The sequence below is a fragment of the Chiloscyllium plagiosum genome, unplaced genomic scaffold (genome assembly GCF_037043375.1).
Source record: "Chiloscyllium plagiosum isolate Xiang-an unplaced genomic scaffold, Cpla_swu_hap1 HiC_scaffold_18, whole genome shotgun sequence".
In the NCBI taxonomy this organism is placed as follows: domain Eukaryota; kingdom Metazoa; phylum Chordata; class Chondrichthyes; order Orectolobiformes; family Hemiscylliidae; genus Chiloscyllium; species Chiloscyllium plagiosum.
Window position 1 is genome coordinate 80632905 of NW_028270156.1, and position 22253 is coordinate 80655157.

The window sequence follows — 22253 nt, forward strand, 5'->3', positions numbered from 1 at the left end:
GCTTTCTTTTATTGGTCAGAGTATTGAGTACATGAGTTGGGAGGTCATGTTGCGGCTGTACAGGACATTGGTTAGGCTATTGGTTAGGTAATATTGTGTGCAATTCTGGTCTCCTTCCTTTCGGAAAGATGTTGTGAAACTTGAAAGGGTTCAGAAAGGATTTACAAGGATGTTGCCAGGGTTGGAGGATCTGAGCTATAGGGAGAGGCTGAACAGGCTGGGGCTGTTTTCCCTGGAGCGTCGGAGGCTGAGGGATGACCTTAGAGGTTTACAAAATCATCAGAGGCATGGATAGGATAAATGGACAAAGTCTTTTCCCTGGGGTCGTGGAGTCCAGAACTAGAGGGCATAGGTTTAGGGTGAGAGGGGAAAGATATAGAAGAGATCTAAGGGGCAACCTTTTCACTCAGAGGGTGGTACGGGTATGGAATGAGCTGCCAGAGGAAGTGGTGGAGGCTGGTACAATTGCAACATTTAAGAGGCATCTGGATGGCTATATGAATAGGAAGGGTTTGGAGGGATATGGGCCGGGTGCTGGCAGGTGGGACTAGATTGGGTTGCGATATCTGGTCGGCATAGACGGGTTGGACCAAAGCGTCTGTTTCCATGCTGTACATCTCTATGACTCTGTGTGGAGGCTAGAATGGAGCAGAAATACTGACATATTCTGGTGGCTTTTTCTCTGCCGCCTATGTTTATAAACTGATACTAGTATGGAGAGCTTTGTTGATCAATGAGGCATATGTGGAGATAGTGACGTGCTGGTTTTGTCAAAGTTAATCTTCACTGCCAGCCATTGACGTCATAAAACCATGTACAAATGAAACATAAGATCAACCAGACAGAGTGATGCTCGTCATTTTCCATGCTGAGAAAGATGCTGGGTGCTTGGTTTTGCGAACATTTATCGATTTTTCTGTGGCAATTCGTCAGGCCATTTTAGGAGATAGATAAACTGAACCACATTGGCTATTCTGTTGGGAGCTGCATGGAGGCCAGACTGGGTAAGGACAGCAGATTCCCTTCCCTCAAAGGTATTTATAGAAACCTATCTGGTTCACAAGAGTTGATGATTATCTCATGGTTTCTATTACTGAGGCTAACATTTTATTTCTGGTTTATTAAATCATCGAATTTAAATCCCCCCGTTACCACAAACCTGCCCCCAGACCACTGTCTGGGCCTCTGACCGAAATAGCATGACCCTCTGTTCTAACCGTCACTGTTTTGGCACCCATCTTTCCAAAAAGAATGTTATGGATACACTGAAAAGGCAGAGCTGGGACGTTATCATTGTCAGGAAAGTCTGAGCAGGCTCACACTTTGGAAATGCAGAGCCGAAGGATTGAACTGATCTTCAAGGTTGTCAGCGAACTCAATAGGGAACACCTGGAGAAGGTGACTAAGCAGACTGAAACCAGTACTTTGTAAAGGAAACATAGTCACAAATAAATCCAGGAAAGAGCTCAGAAATATCTTTATCCAAAGTATGGACTCTGCTTGAGAGTGGATATATATATATTTCCTTTGATGTATTGATGGAAAGGTTAGTCATAGAGTTATAGAAATGTACAGCACAGAAACAGACCCTTCGATCGACCATGTCCATGCTGACCAGATATTCTAAATTGATCTAGTCCCATTTGCCAGCACTTATCCCATATCTCTCTAAACCCTTCCTATTCATATACCCAGCCAGATGCCTTTTAAACGTTGTAATTGTACCAGTCAGGCCAGGAAGGAGAAAGCTGAGTTGATAGAGTGCGGTGATGTAAATGGGCAAGGGTTGGTATTAAGGGGAAGCTGTGTACAGCCTCATCACACCCTCAGTGAAGTGGCCTGTGTCACACTCTGACTGTCTTGACTTTCACCCACAAATACATTCTCTTATCTGGTTCACTTTCCGCCTTGGCAGGGACAACAGGGCGAGAGCTGGAGGGGCCTTTGAAGGTGTTGGCTGAAAAGAGGCAGGGTGCATGACCTGGTGGTGGGGTCAGGGGGAGAGTTGACACCCATTGACCTCTAACCGATTTCTTGATTTGTGCGTCTTTTCCAGAGACGAAGCCCAGTTTAATCGGCAAGAAGAAACCAAGCTCCGGCAGGAAGAGGGTAAGTGGATGTAGCTGACAGTCTGATAACTGTGTGTTGCCCGGTTCAGCCTGATTCTGCAATTCGTGCACTGTGTCTGCTGACACCTACCTATGCTCCCCACCATCCCCAACCACAGTATTCAGATCTCTGTACAACATACCGCAGAATGAGTTCATAAGGAGTGACCAAAAGACTGGGTTACGAAGAAAGGTAGTCACTTTGAGGGATAGACTGAGAAAGAGAGACAGACAGATGAAAATAGAATCACACAGCATAGGACCACATATGTCAAGATTAGAGTGGTGCTGGAAAAGCGCAGCAGGTCAGGCAGCATCCGAGGAACAGGAAAATCGACGTTCCGGCAAAATGCCCTTCCGCTTTTGCCTAACACATTGATTCTCCTGCTCCTCGGATGCTGCCTGACATTTGTGCTTTTCCAGCACCACTCTAATCTTGACTCTGATCTCTAGCATCTGCAGTCCTCACTTTCGCCACAGGACCACATATGTCTATTGTGTCTGTACTAACTTTTTGAAAGTGCTTTCTGGTTAATCCCATTTCCCTGTTTTTTTGTTCCTAACCTGGAAAACCCCTCCTTTTCAGATATTTTCCAGTTTTCTTTTGAAACTTGCCACTGGGTACTCAATGTTTTGGGCATAAGCCCTCCTGAAGAAGGGCTTATGCCGGAAACATCGATTCTCCTGCTCCTTGGATGCTGCCTGACCTGCTGCGCTTTTCCAGCAACACATGTTTCAGCTCTGATCTCCAGCATCTGCAGTCCTCACTTCCTCCTACTGGATACTCAATGAGTGGCAAGACATTGGGATGGTCAGAGGGATTTTGAGGTGCTTGACCATTGATCCCTGAAGGTGGCAGTACAGGTAAATCGGGTAGTTAAGAAGGTATAAGAAACGCTTGGCATTATCAGTCGAGGTATAGATTATAAAGGCGAGGAGGTTAAGTTGGAGCAGTATGGAACTGTGGTTAGGCCACAGTTGAAATACCGCATGCAGTTTTGGTCACCATACTGTGGGAAGGATGTGTTTGCACTGGACGAGGTGCAGAGAAGGTTCACCAGGGTGTTGTCTGGGATGGAGCATTTCAGCTAGAAAGTGAATGGTCCCAGGAATTAAAAGCTTAAATGAGGAAAGTTTGAGGACTCTGGGTCTGTAATCGATGGAGTTGAGAAGGATGAGGGGCAATCTCATTGAAACGTACAGAATACTGAATGGCCTGAACAGAGTAGATGTTGGGAAGATGTTTCCATTGATGGGAGAGACGAGAAATCGAGGGCACAGCCTTAGAGTAAAGAGAAGACCTTTTCTATTGGAGATAAGGAGAAACGTATAAAATTATGAAAGGGATAGACAAGATAGAGGCAGGCAAGTGTTTCTGCTGGTGGGTGAGACTAGGACAAGGGGACAAGACCTCAGGATTAGGGGGGGAGTAAATTTAGGACAGAGATGAGGAGGACCTGCTTTTCCAGAGCATAGTGAATCTATGGAATTCTTTGCCCAACGAAGCAGGAGAGGCAGCTTCATTAAATATATTCAAGACACAGTTGGATGGGTTTGTTGCATGGTTGGGGAATTAAGGGTTATGGGGATACTGCAGGTAGGAGGAGCTGAGATGGTGGATAGATCAGCCATGATCTTAATGAATGGTGGAGCAGGCCCGATGGGCCGAATGGCCTACTTCTGCTTCTATTACTGTGAAACTTCAGCCAGAGAGTGGTGAGTCTATGGAATTCATTTTCGAGGCCAGGCCATGGAGTATATTTAAGACTGAGACAGGTAGATTCTTGAGTATCAAGGGGATCTGGGGTTACGGGGAAAAGCGGGAGAATGGGGTTGAGAAACTTATCAACCATGATTGAACGGTGGAGCAGACTCAATGGGCTGAATAGCCCAGGCCAAGCCCCCTTCAGACAGATCAAGAAGATAGCCTAGACCCTCACTCCTATCTTATTGAAAGATGCTACAGGTGCTATGTTTCGGACGTAATTCGATTGGTCACACTACTTGACATTAAGTGAAATGCCCTTTATTCTTGCATCCAGTTAAAAACAGAAAAATTGGTATAACGTTTAACTCTATTGGCAAACTTAACAGAATAGTAGACGACGTAACAACTAAACAGCAACTGTTCCAATATAATAACATCCCATAAACACACCCTTGGCAAAGGCAAATTCAGTAAAACAGATTGTCTGACGTGCCGTACTTCTCCAGTCCAGGAGGAAAGAACACTGAGAGAAAATTCTCACAGAGAGGGAGAACTCCAGCTTTTTGCTGTAGCTGAGAGAGATGTATAAGCTTCCACAGCTAGCTTCAAAACTCCCAACAGCTACTGAAAGTTAAACTAAAACCCTGGTTCTGTGGGAGCCTGACTGCACCTGTTCATGTTGCTTCTATTGTTACAACTTTTAAAACAAATCCCTAGGGTGCCTCAAGCTATTTACCTCCATGGCTTTGAGGAGACAACTTGGTACCCCTGTCTGAAAAAAACTCTTCAAAAATAAACCAGGGCAAAATACACCTCTCAAAGGATTGTCACAAGAGGCTGGATAAGCTTTGGTTGTTTTCTTTGGAGCAGAGAAGGCTGAGGAGGACCAGACTGAGCTGTCCAAGATGGTGAGGGGCACGAATGGGAGTAAGCCCCCTTTTTCACTTGTAAGGAGGTTTCGATGAGACTTGAGGAAAATGTCTTCACCCAGAGAGTGGTGGTGGTCTGGCAAGCTCTGCCTGGGAGTGTAGTAGAAGAGGGAAACCTCACAATTTTAAAATATACATGGATGAGTATGTGAGCACTTGAAATATCATAACATTCAAGGCTATGGATCCCATATTGGAACGTGGGGCTCGTACTATTTCATGTATGTCTGGCAGTACAGCCTTGATCAGTTGAAGCATCTCTTCTGTGATGTATGATTCTATGAATCTGTGTTTGTAACCCCTACTTGACAAAGAACAGTCCAGCACAGGAACAGGTCCTTTGGCCCACCAAGCCATGCAACCACACATGATGCCTTTTGCTTCTGTGAATTCATGTATCTGTTAAGATGCATATTAAAGGTGCTGTTGTGTTTGCCTCTCACATCTCCTCTAACTTCTCCCCTTTTACCTTAAATCTGTATCCCCTAGTAATTGACATTTCTACCCTAATAAGAAGATTCCAACCTATCCATACCCCTCATAATTTTGTGAACCTCTATCAAGTGTCTCTTCAGCCTCTGACATTCAAGTGAAAACAATTGCAGTCTCTTCTCATAGCTAATACCCTGCCAAACTAGGCAACATCTTATTAAACATTTTCTGTACCATCTCCAAAGCCACCACATCCTCCCGGTAATGTGGCAATGGAATTGTGTGCAGAGTTCCTGACTAAAAGTTCTGAGCAGCTGCAATGTGACTTGAAATTGTTATACTCTATGTCCCGACCAATGAAGGCAAGCATGATGATGCCTTCTTGACCACATTATTGACTTGCATTGCCACTTTCGGGGAGCCGTGGACCTGTACACAAACATCCCTCTGTATGTTAGTGCTTCTAAGGGTTGTTTCGTTTACTGTGTTGGATCTTCGTATTTGTCTGGATTAAACTCCACCTGCCATTTCTCCAGCCAAGTCTCCAGCCTATCTGTATCCTGCTGTATCCTCTGGCAATCTTACATTCCACAAACATCCTCAATCTTTGCGTTGTCTCCAAACTTACTAATCTTACATTCTCCTCTGAATCATTTATATATATCACAAACCAGAGGAATCTCAGCCAGCACCGATCCCTGTGGATTGCCATTGCTCACAGATCTCCCGTTAGGAAAAAAGACACCTACCACTACTTTCTGTCTTCTATCTCTAATCCAGTTCTGTATGCAAGTTACCAGCTCACTGCAGATTCCACGTCACTTCACCTTGCCATGAGGGACCCATGTTAACGTCAATGTAGACAACATCCGCTGCCCTGCCTTCATCAATCAACTCTGTTACTACTTTAAAAAATTTCAGTCAGGTTTTTAAGGCAAGACTTCCCCTGCACAAAGCCATGCTGTCCATCTCTAATAATTCCATATTCTCCCCAATGTGAGTAAATCCTATTCCTAATAATCTTCTCCAATAATTTCCCTACCTCTGATGCAAGGCTCAGAGGCCTGTAATTTCATGGATTATCCTGTTGCCTTTCTTAAACAAAGGAACAACTTTGGCTTTCTGGAACCTCTCCTGTGACTAAACAGGAGCAATGAGCTCTGTCAAGGCCCCAGCAATTTCCTCCTTTGCCTCCCTCAGTATTGTGGGTTACATCACATCAATCCTAGGGACTTGTCTTCGTATTTTTCAAAACACCCAACACCACCTATTTTATATTGACATGCCTGAGAATATAAACATATCCTTATTTACACTCACTATCCACCATGCCCTTCTCTTTCATGAATGTCGATGCAAAGTATTAAGAAGAAAAAGTAATACAGCACAGGAACAGGCCCTTCGGCCCTCCAAGCCTATGCTGATCATCATGCCCTCACTAAACTAAGCAACAAACCTTCTGTATTCGGTCTGTATCCCTCTATTCCCTCCCTATTCATGTAACCATCCAGGTGCCTCTTAAACGTTGCCAGGTGCCTGCTTCCACCACCTCCTCTGGCAGTGTGTTCCCGGCTCCTACCACACTCTGCATGAGAAAACTTTGCTCATACATCTCGCTTAAACTTTCCCCCTCTCACCTTGAACCTGTGTCCCTGTGAAACTTCAACCCTGGGAAAAAGCCTCTGACTATCCACCCTATCCATGCGCCTCATAATTTTGTAGACCTCTGTCAGGTCTCCTCTCAGCTACCGTCTTTCCAGTGAAAACAATCCTAGTCTTTTTAACCTTTCCTCAGAGCCAAAGCCCTGGAGGCATTGTGGTGAACTTTCTCTGCACTCTCTCCAAAGCTTCCACTTCCGTCTGGTAGTGTGGTGACCAAAACTGCACACAGTACTCCAAATGCAGCCTAACAAGGGTTTTGTATAGCTGCAACATGATTTGCCAATGTTTGTACTCTCATGCCCTAGCTGATGCCATATGCCCTCTTAATCACCTTGGCCATCTGTGTTGCCACTTTTAGGGAACTGTAGACCTTCACACCCAGATTTGTCTGTTAATGTTCTGCCATTTTCAGTATAATTCACACCTAAATTTGATCCTCCAAAAGGCATCACCTCACATTTGTCTGGATTAAACTCCATCTGCCATTTCTGTGCCTAAATCGCCAATCTATCTATATCCTGTTGTAAAACTTACACGATCGTCGGCACTATCAAGATCTCCACCAATCTTTGTGTCATCTGCAAACTTACTAATCAGACCACCCACATTTTCCTCGAGGTCATTCATATGTATTACAAACAACAGAGGAGCTAAGACTGAACCTGTGTAACCCCAGTAATTACCGGTCTCCATTCTGAAAAACACCCTCTATCTTCTATTTGTTAAGGACCTCATCCACATCCTCCAGCTCCCTGCATAAATTTCTTTGAGTGGGCTTATCCTTTCCCTTATGTATAAAAAGCATTTGGATTTTTCCTTAATCCTGTTGGCCAAAGTCATTTCCGGCTCCTTTTAGTCCTTGTTTAAATTCTATCCTGCCTTCTTTATATTTCTTGAGGGCTCTGTCTTCGGTTTCAGATTCCTGAGTGCTGCCATCTTTATCCTTCACTTTCACAGGAACATGCTAGTCCTGAACCCCAGGCCTTAAACGATTCCCACAGGCCAGTTGTGGATTTACCCTCAGACAGACAACCCCAATCTACGTACCCCAGTTCCTGCTTAATATTCCCTTAGCCTTCCCTCAATTTAGTGCTGCCACACAATGACAACGCCTATCCTTATCCGAAAGTAACCTAAAACGTACAGATGCTCCCCCACATTTGATTACCTGGCCGAGCTCATACCCCAATATCAAGTCTAGCACGGCCCCTTCTCTAGTCTGGATTATTTCAAAGAACCATTCTGGATGCACCTAACAAACTGTCTTCCCATCCAAATCCCTCGCATTAAGGGAGTCCTAGTCAATACAAGGGCAATTAAAATCACCAACCACAACAACCCTGTTGTTTTCACATTTTTCTATAATCTGTCGACATATCTGTTGCTCTATCACCTGCTGGCTGTTGGGAGGCCTGTAGTCCAACACTATCAAAGTGGTTGCACTATTCTTATTCCTGTGCTGTGGCCTACGGCTTCACTGGATGATGCCTCCAAGGTGTCCTGCCTCCGTATAGCTGTGATATTTTGTATCAGTAACGCAAGTCCCCGACCTCATTTACGTCCCTCTCGATCACACCTGAAGCATTAAATCCTGGAATTTGAAGCTGCCAATCATGTCCTCCTTGCAACCTGTAAGAGGTGCAATGCCACAGTTAGATGTATTAATCCAAGCTCTAGGTTCATCTGCTTTATCTTATAAACAAATGCACTTGAGACCGCTAATCCTGCCGTGTCCAGTAGTCCCTCCCTATCTGTTCTTCCTTTTAGCCTTACTGGCTTTTGTTTCTAACTCCTCGGTCATTTCTTTTGCTGACCTGCTGTGTTCATTCCCAACCCTATAGTATGGCAACCAAAACTGCACACAATACTCCAGATGCGGCCGCACCAGAGTCTTATACAACTGCAACATGACCTCAGGGCTCCGGAACTCAATTCCTCGACCAATAAAAGCCAATACGCCATATGCCTTCTTCACCGCACTATTTACCTGGGTGGCAACTTTCAGAGATCTGTGTACATGGACACCGAGATCCCTCTGCTCATCCATACTACCAAGTATCTGACCATTAGCCCAGTACCCCGTCTTTTTGTAATCAATTTCATTTCTTCCTAACAAGGCAACCCCTGTCCATCTGCCTGCCCTTTTGATAGGACATGTATCCTTGAATATTTAGTTACCAGACCAGATCCCCTTGCAGCTAGGTCTCTCTGATCTCAACAACATCATACCTGCCAATTTTCAATCTACGCTGCATGCTCATTTACCTTGTTTCATATACTGTGTGCATTTAAATACAACAGCGTTTCTCTTACCCCCCCCCCCCCCCCGCCCCCAAAATCCACGGAGCAAGTATGTCAAACCTGTTAAACAAGCAAAAGAGCTGAGGCTACTTCAGCACTACCTCCTGGATCCCTCTGTCTGCCTTGTTCATGGGCACACTCTCCTTTGCTGACTATTGACCAAATTTAAGATGTTAGAATATAGAACACAGGAACCATGTCTGTGCTGGCCATAAACTAATCCCAACTGCCTGCACGTGGTCCTTATCCCTCTATTCTTTGCTTGTTCATGCGTCTGTCTGAATGCCTCTTAAACTTTGCTATCATATCTGCTTCTGTCATCTCCCATGGCAGTGTGTTCCAAGCACCTACCACCCTCTGGGTAAGAAATTGTCTCGCACATCTCCTTTAAACTTTCCTCCTCTCACCTTAAACTTACACCCCCGAGTATTTGCCATTTCCACTTTGAGAAAGAGCCTCCAACTATTCTCCTATCCATGCCTTTCATAATTTTGTATACTTCTGCTTGCACCCCAAGCTTACACTGTATATCCACGCTCCTCTTTCGTTCAGCCATTTACAGAATACTTTCCTCTTGCGTTTGACCTCCCAAATATATGACAACAATCCAGATGACTGCTGTTTCTCCACCTAATGTTTCAGCCAGTCTATATTCTGCATCCTTTGATATCCTTCCTCACTATTCACACCTCCACCAATTTTCATGTCATCTCCAAATTTACTAATCAGACCATCGGCATTTTCAACCAAATATTAATACTACAAACAACAGAGATCTCAGCATTGATACTTGTGGAACACCTCTGGTCACAGACCTCTGATCAGAAAAACACCCCTTCAAAACTACCTTCTATCTTTTCTGAGCAAGTCAATTGTTTTATCCAACTTGTCAACAATCGGCACAGTTGCTCAGTGGTGAGCACTGCTGCCTCACAGTGCCAGGGACCCGGGTTTGATTCCAGCCTCTGGCAACTGTCTGTGTGGGTGTCCTCTGGGTGCCCCGGTTTCCTCCCACAGTTTGAAGGTGTGCAGGTTAGGTGAATTGGCCAAGCTAAGTTGCCCATGGTGTAGATTATTAGTTAGGGGTAAATATAGGGTAGGAGGATGGGTCTGGCTGGGTTACTCTTCGGAAGGTTGGTGTGGACTTGTTGGGCCGAAGGGCCTGTTTCCACACTGGAGAGATTCTAAGTCTAACTCGCCATGAATGGCATGTGACTTAATCTTCTGGACCTTGTCAAATATATTAATAGAGACCACTTAGACAACATCCACTGCCCTGCCCTCATCAATCATCTTCATTATTTAGAGTCATACAGTATGGAGACAGACCATTTGATCACCGACCAGACGGCGCAATCTGACCTGGTTCCATTTGGTCCATATCCTTTTAAAGATACACCAAATTAGTAAGACAAGACCTCCTCCGCACAAAGCCATGGTGACGGTCCCCAAAAAGCCCATTCTTCTCTCAATGCTAGTAAATCCTGTCCCTAAAAGCTTCTCCAGTATATTCCCTACTACTGATGTTCAGGTGATGGAGAGAGACTGGATCAGTTAGGATCATATTAGAAGAATGAGGAGGGCATTTCAAAGAAACCTCTGGTATTCTAACAAGACTAGGCAGGGTAAATGCCGGAAGGATATTCCCGAAGACTGGACTCCCCAGTCTAAGGACATGGGGTAAGCCGTTTAGGATTGAGATGAAGAGAAATTTCTTCACCCAGAGAGTGGTGGGTGTGTGAAATTCTCTACCACAGAACGTAGATGAGTCAAAAGCATTGAATGTTTTCAGGAAGAAGTCAGACATAATCCTTAGGGCTAAAGGGAGTAAAGAGGAGAAAGGATACTGAGTTGGATGATCCGCCATGGTCATTTTGAATGGTAGAGCAGACTCAAAGGGTCTATACGTCCTATTTTCTCAGTTTCTAAACCTGACCAATCAAAGTCAACCGGTCGGTTAAATCTGGTTTAGATTTAACTAAAGCTTGACAGTTAACTGTCAGTTACCATCTAACTGATACATTCTCTATTGCAAGACCTCTACCAATTTGTCATTCAATTAGCAATTTTGTCCTGTACAGTACAAATTTTGGCTAAGCTTTACTTTGGTAATTCTTGCGAATTGTTCTGATGAGTGTAAGATGGAAAGCTTCGACCGAATGTGTCTCTTTCTCAGCAATTCTGTTTGCATGTATTCTGTTCCCTAATATCCGAGTTGTTCGTATACACTGAAACGCCGCAGTGGTCCTAGCATAGACGTTGGGGAACAGAGTGGCCCCCCTGCCCTCTGATGAGTTGCGCAGGTCATCACGTTTTGAGCCCATGTTCTGTTCTTGTTCCAGCTGGGTGCCCAGAAGGTCAGCAGTCAGACCTTCAGTGAGATCGAGCGACAGGCTCAGGTGGCGGAGAAAGTTATGGAACAGCAGGCTGCTGAGGCCAGGAAGCAAGCTGAAGTGTCAATGTGAGTATTCCCCAGAGGGGTCCAGACGACAGAGGCACTTATCACAGGTCCTAAAACTGAGCATCGCTGGGATATGAGGATTGGATTTGGGAAGAACCATCACGGACTACAAGGCTGAACTGGAGTGATGTTCTCTTTTTGATGCACTCTCAGATTCCTCCTACCTGACCCAATTTCCTTCACCTCTCCCCACTGAGATAAAAACACAAAGAGCTAGTGATGTACAGCAGGTCTGACAGCATCTTTGGAGAGACAAGCAGCGTGAGAAGATTTGTAGCTCGGGTGCTCGTTGCTGTGGTTCTGTTCACCGAGCTGGAAGTTTTTGTTGCAAACGTTTCGTCCCCTGTCTAGGTGACATAGGGCAAGCCAAACAAAGAACAGCCAGGGAATTCCGAGAAGCATGGCACTCATCCACAAACGCCATCAACAAACACATCGACCTGGACCCAATATACCGGCCACTACAGCGGACAGCTGAAACTGACAACCGGAAGTGGCAGGGACAGGCCACTATAAATGCCGGAGGAAACACCACAGAAGCGCTTCACAGGAGGCTCCCAAGCACTGAGGATGTCGCCTAGACAGGGGACGAAACGTTTGCAACAAAAACTTCCAGCTCGGCGAACAGAACCGCAGCAGACAAGCAGCATTAACACAATCAGACAACCTTAAATTACTGTCCTCTGTTCCCAACTCTGCGGCTGCTGCAAACCAAACGCTTTGACATTGTGATTCCATCTCCCGTTGATGTCTGTTGCAATGAGAACAGCTCAAGCTTCTCTATTCCTTCAGAGAATAGCTGCAGCATAGAAACAACCTGTTGTTTCTGCACTAATCCTCGATTGCGGCGATTCATGTAGTGCTACTCCTGAGTGTTTTCCCATACCTCTGCCAATGTTTCCTTTTCAACTAATGAGCCAATTCCATCTCAAAGGCCTCGAGTGAACCAGTCTCCCCCACACTGTCCGACAGTATGTTCCAGATTCTAGCCACTCACATGAACCTACCTCTACCACACACTTCGTACATTCCTGACCCTAACCGCTCAAGAGAAACATGCCTCCACCACACTCTTAGATAGTCCATTCCAGACCTCAGCTACTTGAGGGAACCAATTCTCATGTCGTCTACAAATGTGCTGATCTGACGTTTTCATCCAAATCATTTGCATATATTGCAAACAACAGAGGTCCGAGCACTGATCCTTGTGGAACACAACTTCCAGTCATAAAAATACCCTGCCACAGGTACCCTCTGTCTTCTATAACCAAGCCAATTTTGGATCTAACTTGCCAACTCACCATGGATCCCATGTAACTCAACCAATGGCAACAGTTTCTGTCTACTCTGTCGAGACCCCTTGTAATTTTAGATCTCTCTCAAATCTCAACTCAACCTTCCCTTCTCTGAGGAAAACTGTCTTAATTTCTCCTTCCTCTATATCTATCTGAAGCTCCCCTTCTCTCCATTACCATTGTAATTAATGTTTTGAGCAGTCTCTCGAAAGGCCTTGACAGCTTCCCTAATGTGGGGTGTGTAGAATCGTACGCGATACCCAGAGACCTCTCCAGTTCTCTTCGTTCCGGTAATGTTTCAGGCTGAGTGCTGTGTAGCCGTGCTCATTTTTGACATCGAGCCACACTGCGGGAAGCTGCTGCCTGACTGTCTGTTGCTGTCCTCCGTTTGTCATCTTTTCTCGCTCCTGAATGTCTTCCTCTCATTCTTTCTCAGTGTCACGTCCATGCGCCTCGCCTACCAAGAGCTGCAGATTGATCGAAAAATGGAAGAGAAGAGGCTGCAGAACCTGGAGGGGCAGAAACGACAGCAGGCGGAGCGACTTGGAATGGGCCTGGGCGGAAGGGGGTATGTGAATAAGCTTGGGAAAGCTTTACTTAGGAAAGGGCGAGGGGGGAAATGGGCCTTCATTAGAGAGTTTGGGAATATGAGTCATTTTGTTGTCTGGGAGACTAGAACAGTAGTATCGTTGAAAAGAGATGTACTGTTATTATCTTGCATCCATCAGAACAGATGCAATATCGTCTGAATTTCATAGGAGCAGCAATTTATACTGCTTGAGAAAAAGGTTGCTGATAGGTGGACTCTAATTGGTCAAGGCATTTCCCCAGAAGTTTACTGGTAAACTGTTGTTCCTTAAACCTCTGTTGAATTTAAAAGGTGCATTGCCTTGGTATGTTTCTTCAGTTAGCAGGTGACAGGGCTCTGTTTGGCATTAAATCTAGCGTACGTACATCAATCACATAAGAAATTCCTCTGGTCTTGTGCGAGTAGTTCTCCTATAACACCATAGTTGTGTTCCTGCATAACCTCATTTAATACAAAATTGTTTAATGTAAATAATGGGGCCGATGGGAAAAGTGGGGTCAGGGCAGAGCAGCTAAAACAAATCACTCACGATCACTCAAATCATCCAGACGCCTAACGCAAAGTATAGGACAGCTGAAGTGCAGGCTGAGATCATACGTATTAACAAAACAAAAGTAAATTTAACACAGTACAGTTAAAAAATGTAAGAAAGCTGCTCCATGTACGGCGCCCCTCGCAGGGAGCTGCTCTGTGTACGGCGCCCCCTCGCAGGGAGCTGCTCCATGTACGGCGCCCCTCGCAGGGAGCTGCTCTGTGTACGGCGCCCCTCGCAGGGAGCTGCTCTGTGTACGGCGCCCCTCGCAGGGAGCTGCTCTGTGTACGGCGCCCCTCGCAGGGAGCTGCTCTGTGTACGGCGCCCCTCGCAGGGAGCTGCTCTGTGTACGGCGCCCCTCGCAGGGAGCTGCTCTGTGTACGGCGCCCCTCGCAGGGAGCTGCTCTGTGTACGGCGCCCCTCGCAGGGAGCTGCTCTGTGTACGGCGCCCCTCGCAGGGAGCTGCTCTGTGTACGGCGCCCCTCGCAGGGAGCTGCTCTGTGTACGGCGCCCCTCGCAGGGAGCTGCTCTGTGTACGGCGCCCCTCGCAGGGAGCTGCTCTGTGTACGGCGCCCCTCGCAGGGAGCTGCTCTGTGTACGGCGCCCCCTCGCAGGGAGCTGCTCTGTGTACGGCGCCCCTCGCAGGGAGCTGCTCTGTGTACGGCGCCCCTCGCAGGGAGCTGCTCTGTGTACGGCGCCCCCTCGCAGGGAGCTGCTCTGTGTACGGCGCCCCCTCGCAGGGAGCTGCTCTGTGTACGGCGCCCCTCGCAGGGAGCTGCTCTGTGTACGGCGCCCCCTCGCAGGGAGCTGCTCTGTGTACGGCGCCCCCTCGCAGGGAGCTGCTCTGTGTACGGCGCCCCTCGCAGGGAGCTGCTCTGTGTACGGCGCCCCTCGCAGGGAGCTGCTCTGTGTACGGCGCCCCTCGCAGGGAGCTGCTCTGTGTACGGCGCCCCCTCGCAGGGAGCTGCTCTGTGTACGGCGCCCCCTCGCAGGGAGCTGCTCTGTGTACGGCGCTCCTCGCAGGGAGCTGCTCTGTGTACGGCGCCCCTCGCAGGGAGCTGCTCTGTGTACGGCGCCCCTCGCAGGGAGCTGCTCTGTGTACGGCGCCCCTCGCAGGGAGCTGCTCTGTGTACGGCGCCCCTCGCAGGGAGCTGCTCTGTGTACGGCGCCCCCTCGCAGGGAGCTGCTCTGTGTACGGCGCCCCCTCGCAGGGAGCTGCTCTGTGTACGGCGCCCCTCGCAGGGAGCTGCTCTGTGTACGGCGCCCCTCGCAGGGAGCTGCTCTGTGTACGGCGCCCCTCGCAGGGAGCTGCTCTGTGTACGGCGCCCCTCGCAGGGAGCTGCTCTGTGTACGGCGCCCCTCGCAGGGAGCTGCTCTGTGTACGGCGCCCCTCGCAGGGAGCTGCTCTGTGTACGGCGCCCCTCGCAGGGAGCTGCTCTGTGTACGGCGCCCCTCGCAGGGAGCTGCTCTGTGTACGGCGCCCCTCGCAGGGAGCTGCTCTGTGTACGGCGCCCCTCGCAGGGAGCTGCTCTGTGTACGGCGCCCCTCGCAGGGAGCTGCTCTGTGTACGGCGCCCCTCGCAGGGAGCTGCTCTGTGTACGGCGCCCCTCGCAGGGAGCTGCTCTGTGTACGGCGCCCCTCGCAGGGAGCTGCTCTGTGTACGGCGCCCCTCGCAGGGAGCTGCTCTGTGTACGGCGCCCCTCGCAGGGAGCTGCTCTGTGTACGGCGCCCCTCGCAGGGAGCTGCTCTGTTGGCAGCTGACATCGGCGCATGTGCAGTACAGCACAAAAGCTGCACTGACACTGCACATGTGCAGAACGGTGCAGGGAATTCAATGTGGGCATCGTGCATGCGCCGAACAAGATAGTATCGTCGGCGTGTGCACAGATCGACATGAAGTCTGGCATCACCGTCACATGTGCGAGCAACGGCAAGAATGTTGTTGCATGCACAGAACAGTGTGGAGATTTTGATGCACAAAGTGTGCCGGCAGATCCCCACTGGAATGGCGCTATCGTCAACGAAGGTAAGCATCCTCCAAAATACTGTTCCCTAATTCTTCAGCAGCGTTATAGCCAAATTGTGCTGCTGAAACATGAATTATCCCAGAACTACCTGTATTGGTAGTCTTCATAATTCTTAGCACATTCAGGGTTTTTCAGTAAGTTCTGTTCAATTACCGAGACATATTTAATGTTCGTCTGTTAGGTTCCATATTTGTGACCATAGTCTGGTTGAGTTCTGTCAGCACTCTGCAGTGGAGAAATGCCTCAGGGGCAGGTTGTCTAGACTTGATATATGTATACATGAAATGATCTGATTTGAATTATTTCAGTGATCAGTGTCTGTTTCCTTCACTTGCCAGCCCAGTATCGCACTCTGTCCTGACTGAGATGCAAACTATTGAACAGGAGAGCCCCGTTTCAGCCAAATCGTCGCGCTCAAAGCTGGACGTGTTGGAGGAAGCTGCGTTTGCCTCTGGACCACCAATGTAGGCCCTGAATAATAATGTTTCAATTTGTTGCAGAGTGTAAATACAGTTACAGTATTGACTGATACAGAAAATACTGTCAGCACAGCACCCACTAAGATCATTGTCCTTCCATCTGCACAGCACCCTGTCATAATACTGTTTCCGACATATGTCATCAGCACAGCACACAGTAATCTGTATTGTTCCATTATATACCATTGGCACAGCACCAGGTCATCTTTACTATTAAGTGAACAGTAGAGTTCAAAAGAAAAGAAGGTATTCTGACCCTCAAAAACACGTGTTAGGTCTGCACTGATGCATGTTCCATTTTCTGCCCTAGCTTTAAAAATGTTTGTTTTGTATTTCATGTAATGTGGGTGCCGCTCGCTGGGCCGGCACTTAACTACCCATCCCAATTGCCCGAAGAACCAAGCTGCTTGCTAAACTATCTCAGAGGACATTGTTGAGAGTCTGGAGCCAAGTGTCAGCCAGATTGGGGAAGGACAGCAGATCGCAAACGATCATTAGTGAACCAGATCGATTTTTACAATGATTGATGGTAGTTACATGGTCACCTTTACTGAGAGACCGGTCTTGTATTCCAGATTCATTCATCAAATTCAAGTTCAAGTACCAGCTATCGTGATTGGTTTGGGGCCCATGTCCCATTAGTATAGCCTGTGGAGGTTTTGTAGATAGTGCAGCAAATGTTTCCTGGAGTAGTATCAAGATCGAAGGATTTCTGTTAACATGAGAAGACAGGAGAGCTGAAGGTTAAGGTGAGGTAGGAATTGTTAAAAATGGTGAATGGCTTCAGAGAGTGAGGAAAGAAGAAACTGGTTTCCATGCAGAAGAGTTGTGAACACGTGGTCATGGATTGCGATCAAACCAGAAGGGCCAGATTTGCTCAGTGAATGGTTTTTCTCTGGGGACGTGGGCAGTGCTGGCTGGGCCAGCATTTATTGGCCATCCCTAGTTCTTAAGCAGGTGATGGGGAGCTGCTGCAGGCTGTGGTTTCAGCGCTTTCAGAGGATATAACAGATTCACTGAGATGTTGGGAGGATCCAGTTATGAGGATAAATGAGCTGATTTCTTTTAAAAGAGGAACAGGTAAAGCAGGAGACCAACTAATTCATTAGAGCCAACTGGAAATGGTTGTACAAAGAAAAAAGATTGCTGTTTCATGCGTCTCTGGTATGTGGTTAAGGTCAATTCTACTCTGAGTGTTAATGTCGTAAATAAATCGGTAAACTAAGTTTAAAAAATGTAAAAGGCAACATAAGTAAGTGAATACGATAATTATTTCAAACAGGCTGGGGTCACTTCTACTGAAGATTAGAAGTATGAGGAGGGATTTAATTGAAACTTATAAAATCCTGAATGGTCTTGACAAGATTGATGTGGAAGGGATGTTTCCCCCTTTGTGGGGGAGTCCAGAGCTAGGATGCATGTAAGACAAAGCATACAATAGGTCGAGGCAGCTACAAACTGCTGAGGCAGTTCAGTACAGAGAAATTCGAAGGAACTTAAACACAGAAATAGGAAGGTTAAAAGGGGCCATGAAATGCCTTTAGCAATAAGGGTCAAAGCGAATCCCAAGGCTTTTTATGCATATATTAGAAGGACGAGGGTAGCAAGGGAAAGAATAGGCCCACTCGAGGGCAAAGGCGGGAGGTTGCTTGTGGAGCCACAGGAAGTGGGAGAGAGTAATGCGTACTTATATCGGTATTCACCAAGGGGAAGGACATGACTGATGTTGAGGTCAGGAATGAGTGTGTGAATACCCTAGAGAATGTCAATATATTGAAGGAGGAAGTTTTGGGTATCCTAAATTGTATTAAGGTAGACAAGTCTCCAGATGGGATCTATCCAGGGTTACTGTGAGAAGCAAGGGAAGTAATAGCTAGGGCATCAGCAGATATCTTCACATCCTGTTTGACCACAGACAAGATTACAGAGGATTGAAGATTAGTCAATGTTGTTCCCTTGTTGAAGAAAGGAAGCGGGGGTATTCCAGGAAATTATAGGCCGGTGAGCCTGATGTCTGTGGTGGGGTAGCTCTTGGAGAAGAAGGGCAAGATGTATGCAAATTTGGAAGAAAATGGATGAGTTAGTTGACAAGGTTTGTGTAAAGACTTGTAGCTCGGGTGTTGGTTGTTGTGGTTGTGGGTATAATTGTCAAGCTGGGAAGTTGATTTGCAGACATTTTGCCCCCTATCTAGGTGGCATCTTCAGTGTTCTGAAGGCTCCTGTGAAGTGCTGCGGGACAGTACATCAGCGCTTCACAAGCGGCTCCAAAGCACTGACGATGTCACCTAGCTAGGAGGCGAAATGACTGCAAATCAACTGCCCAGCTAGTTAGCAATAGGTAGCATGGTTTTGTACAGGGAAGGTCATGTCTTCACCAACCTCATTGAATTCTTTTCAGAAGGTGACAAAGATAATTGATGAAAGGGCAGGACTTTAGGAAGGCATTTGATAAAGTCCCACATGGCAGATTGGTACAGAAACTAAAATCACTTGGGATTCAGGGTGGGCTGACGTGATGGACACAAATCTGGCTTGGTCATGGAAGGCAGAAGGTGGCGGTGGAAGGGTGTTTTACAGAATGGAGGCTGGGTAACTAGTGGTGTTCCACAGGGATCAGTCTTAGGTCCTCTGTTGTTTGTAGCATATATAAATGATCTGGAGGAAAATGTGTGGTCTGATTCGTAAGTTTGCAGATGACACGAAGATTGGTGGAGTTGCTGACAGTGCTGACGATTGTGAAAGGATACAACAGGATGTAGATAGATTGGGGACTTGGGCACAGCAATGGCAGATGGAGTTTAATCCAGACAAATGTGAGGTGATGCATTTTGGAGGATGAAATTTAGGTGTGAATTATACTGAAAATGGCAGAACCCTTAGGAACATTAACATAGAGATGGATCTGGGTGTGCAGGCCCACAGTTCCCTAAAAGTGGCAACACGGGTGGCCAAGGTGATTCAGAAGGCATATGGCATGCTGGCCTTCATCAGCCAGGGCATGGTGTACAAGTGTTGGCAAACCATGATGCAGCCATACCAAAACCCTTGTTAGCCTGCATTTGGAGTATTTTGTGCAGTTTTGGTCACCACACTACCAGACAGAAGTGGAAGCTTTGGAGAGAATGCAGAGAAGGTTCACGAGGATGTTGCCTGGTCTCAGGGACACTGGCTCTGAGGGAAGGTTAAACAGACCAGGGTTGTTTTCACTGGAAAGACGGTGGCTGAGAGGAGACCTGACAGAGGTCTACACAATTGTGAGAGGCATGGATAGGGTGGATAGTCAAAGGCTTTTTCCCAAGGCTGAAGTTTCAATTACACGGGGACACAGGTTCAAGGTGAGAGGGGGAAAGTTTAAGGGAAATGTGCGAGGGAAGTTTTTCACACAGGGAGCGGTAGGAGCCTAGAACACACTGTCTAAAGAGGTGGAGGAAACAGGCACATTGACGACATTTAAGAGGCACCTGGATGGTTACATGAATAGGGAGGGAATTGAGGGGTACGGACTGAATATGGGCAGGTTTTGTTTTTAAGGACGTGATGATTGGCACAGGCTTGGAGGGCCGAAGGGCCTGTTACTGTGTGCATTTCTCTTTGTGTTCTGGAGGGGTGGCATGGTGACTCAGTGGTTAGCACTGCTGCCTCACAACATCAGTGTCCCAGGTTTGATTCCAGCCTCGGGTGATTGTGTGGAGTTTGCACATTCTCCCCGTGTCTGTGTGGGTTTCCTCTGGATGCTCCGGTTTCCTCCCACAGTCCAAAGATGTGCAGGTCAGGTGAATTGACCATGCTAAGTTGCCCATAATGTTAGGTGCATTAGTCAGAGGGAAATGGGTCTGGGTGGGTTACTCTTCGGAGGGTCAGTGTGGACTGGTTGGGCCAAAGGGCCTGTTTCCACACTGTAGAGAATCTAATCTAATCTAATCCTTGGTGATGAGTTGGCTCCAAGGGTAACACGTTCTGTGCACTGAAAGGAAGCCAGTTGGATTTTTATGATAAACAGCCAGCCCAATTTATCCTGACGGGTTTCTGGTCTAGTGGGTTGTCACAGTCTCTGTGTGAGAGGTGGAGTTGATAGATACTGTGAGTTAAGCACGCCCTCCCTCCTGTGTTATCGACAGGTACAGAGATAACCCTTTTGCACTGGGGGATGGCTTTGGCTTACACTGGCAGATGGATGGAGGCCATCGCTTGACACTGGAGAAGGAGCAAGCCAAGGAGGTGGACGTGAGCATCTCCAGTAGGCAGCCAGCAACCGAGAGGTCAGACTTTATCCAGCATGTTGGAGAATTCTGTAACCTTCTACAATCTCTGTGCGCGTGTGTCTGTTATTTCAGTGTCCTGTATAACTGGCTATGCATCCTCTCTGATGTATACAAGGCATTTGATAGCGTCACATGTCAGATTTGTGAATAAGGTGATAGGTCACCATATACAGTGTGAATGCAAAATTGGTTGAGGGGTAGGAAACAGAGGAGTGGTCAATGGTGATTTTTTTAGACTGGAGGATGCCTTATAGTTGAGTTTGCCAGAGGTCACATTTGAGACTATTGTTTTTCCTGATCTGTATGATTGATACAGATTTTGGTGTGCAGGGGAAAGTTACAACATTTACGGATGACATAAAACTGGGAAGTATTGTATATGTGAGGAGGCCAGTGGAGAACATCAGAAACATTGACAAGTTGGTGGAGTGGGCAGATAAATGCTGGGAAAGTGTGAGGTGATAAAAGTCTGACAAAGAACATGGAGAAACCATGCAAAACAGAGGGTGCTATTCTAAAGGGGGCACAGGAGCAGAGAGATTGATGTGAGATCATTTTAAAGGAGGCAAGGTGAGGGAGAGAGCTGTTAATAAAGCCATACAATGCTTGCAGCTTCATTCATTCGTAGACAAGGATGGCTCTCTCCTGCTCTCAGGGCGAGTCCGTCGGTGGTTGTACAGTCTGATACAGCTTCTGCATACTCCATATTTGGGCCAGAAGGTTTTGTGGGAAGAAGTGAATGGGGCATGGAATCTCACCTGGCTTCCGCTTTTTCCCCGATGGCAAGTCTTGAAGTTGCCTTCCTGGACGTTCCTCCCCTGCTTTGGGCGGTCTTGGGCCAGTGATTCCCAGATGTCAGTGGGAACGCTGAACTTCACTTATTGAGGCATTGAAGGTTCCCTCTGTCCAGCTGAGACAACTGGCCGGCCATTTTGGGTCTAGGAATAGAACACCTTGGGGATTCTCGTGTCAGCCATGCGGACGATGTGCCCAACGCATCGCAGCCGGCCAAGGGTGGTCAGTGCCTCGCTGCTAGGGATGTTGGCCTGGTTGAAGATGCTGGTGATGGTGCGTGTGGTTTCCCAGGGGGTTCGCACAGTCTTGTGCAGGCAGTTGGTCACTTCATGAACAGGGACACAGAGTACAAGAGCAGAGAGGTTATGATAGATTTTCTAAGATACTGTTTAGACCTCAGCTGGAGTATTCCAGTTACAGTTCTGGGTGTTACATTATTGATAGGATGAGAAAGTACTGGTGTCGAGTGTGTGGTGCTGGAAATGCAACCGTAGATCAGGCAGCATCCAAGGAGCAGGAGAATCGACGTTTTGGGCATGAGCCCTTCATCAGGAATAATAGCATGATGCTGTGTTCTTCGTGGGTATGTTTATGAGTATGTGTGTATGGGTTTAAACATGCCTGTGGGTGTGTTTTATAGAGCATGCACGTGTCCGCACTCATGAGTATATGT

At 47.2% G+C, this 22253-nt stretch overlaps 1 protein-coding gene across 1 annotated transcript in view; it reads left to right on the forward strand.

Annotated features, from left to right (window-relative positions):
• LOC122558007 (ARF GTPase activating protein 2) overlaps positions 1 to 22253 on the forward strand; it is a 63319-nt gene that overhangs the window by 27894 nt on the left and 13172 nt on the right. The window contains 5 exon segments of the mRNA XM_087996209.1: positions 2057 to 2109; positions 11483 to 11601; positions 13333 to 13464; positions 16383 to 16508; positions 20642 to 20930. Of these exon segments, the coding sequence (XP_087852335.1) occupies positions 2057 to 2109; positions 11483 to 11601; positions 13333 to 13464; positions 16383 to 16508; positions 20642 to 20930 (719 nt within the window).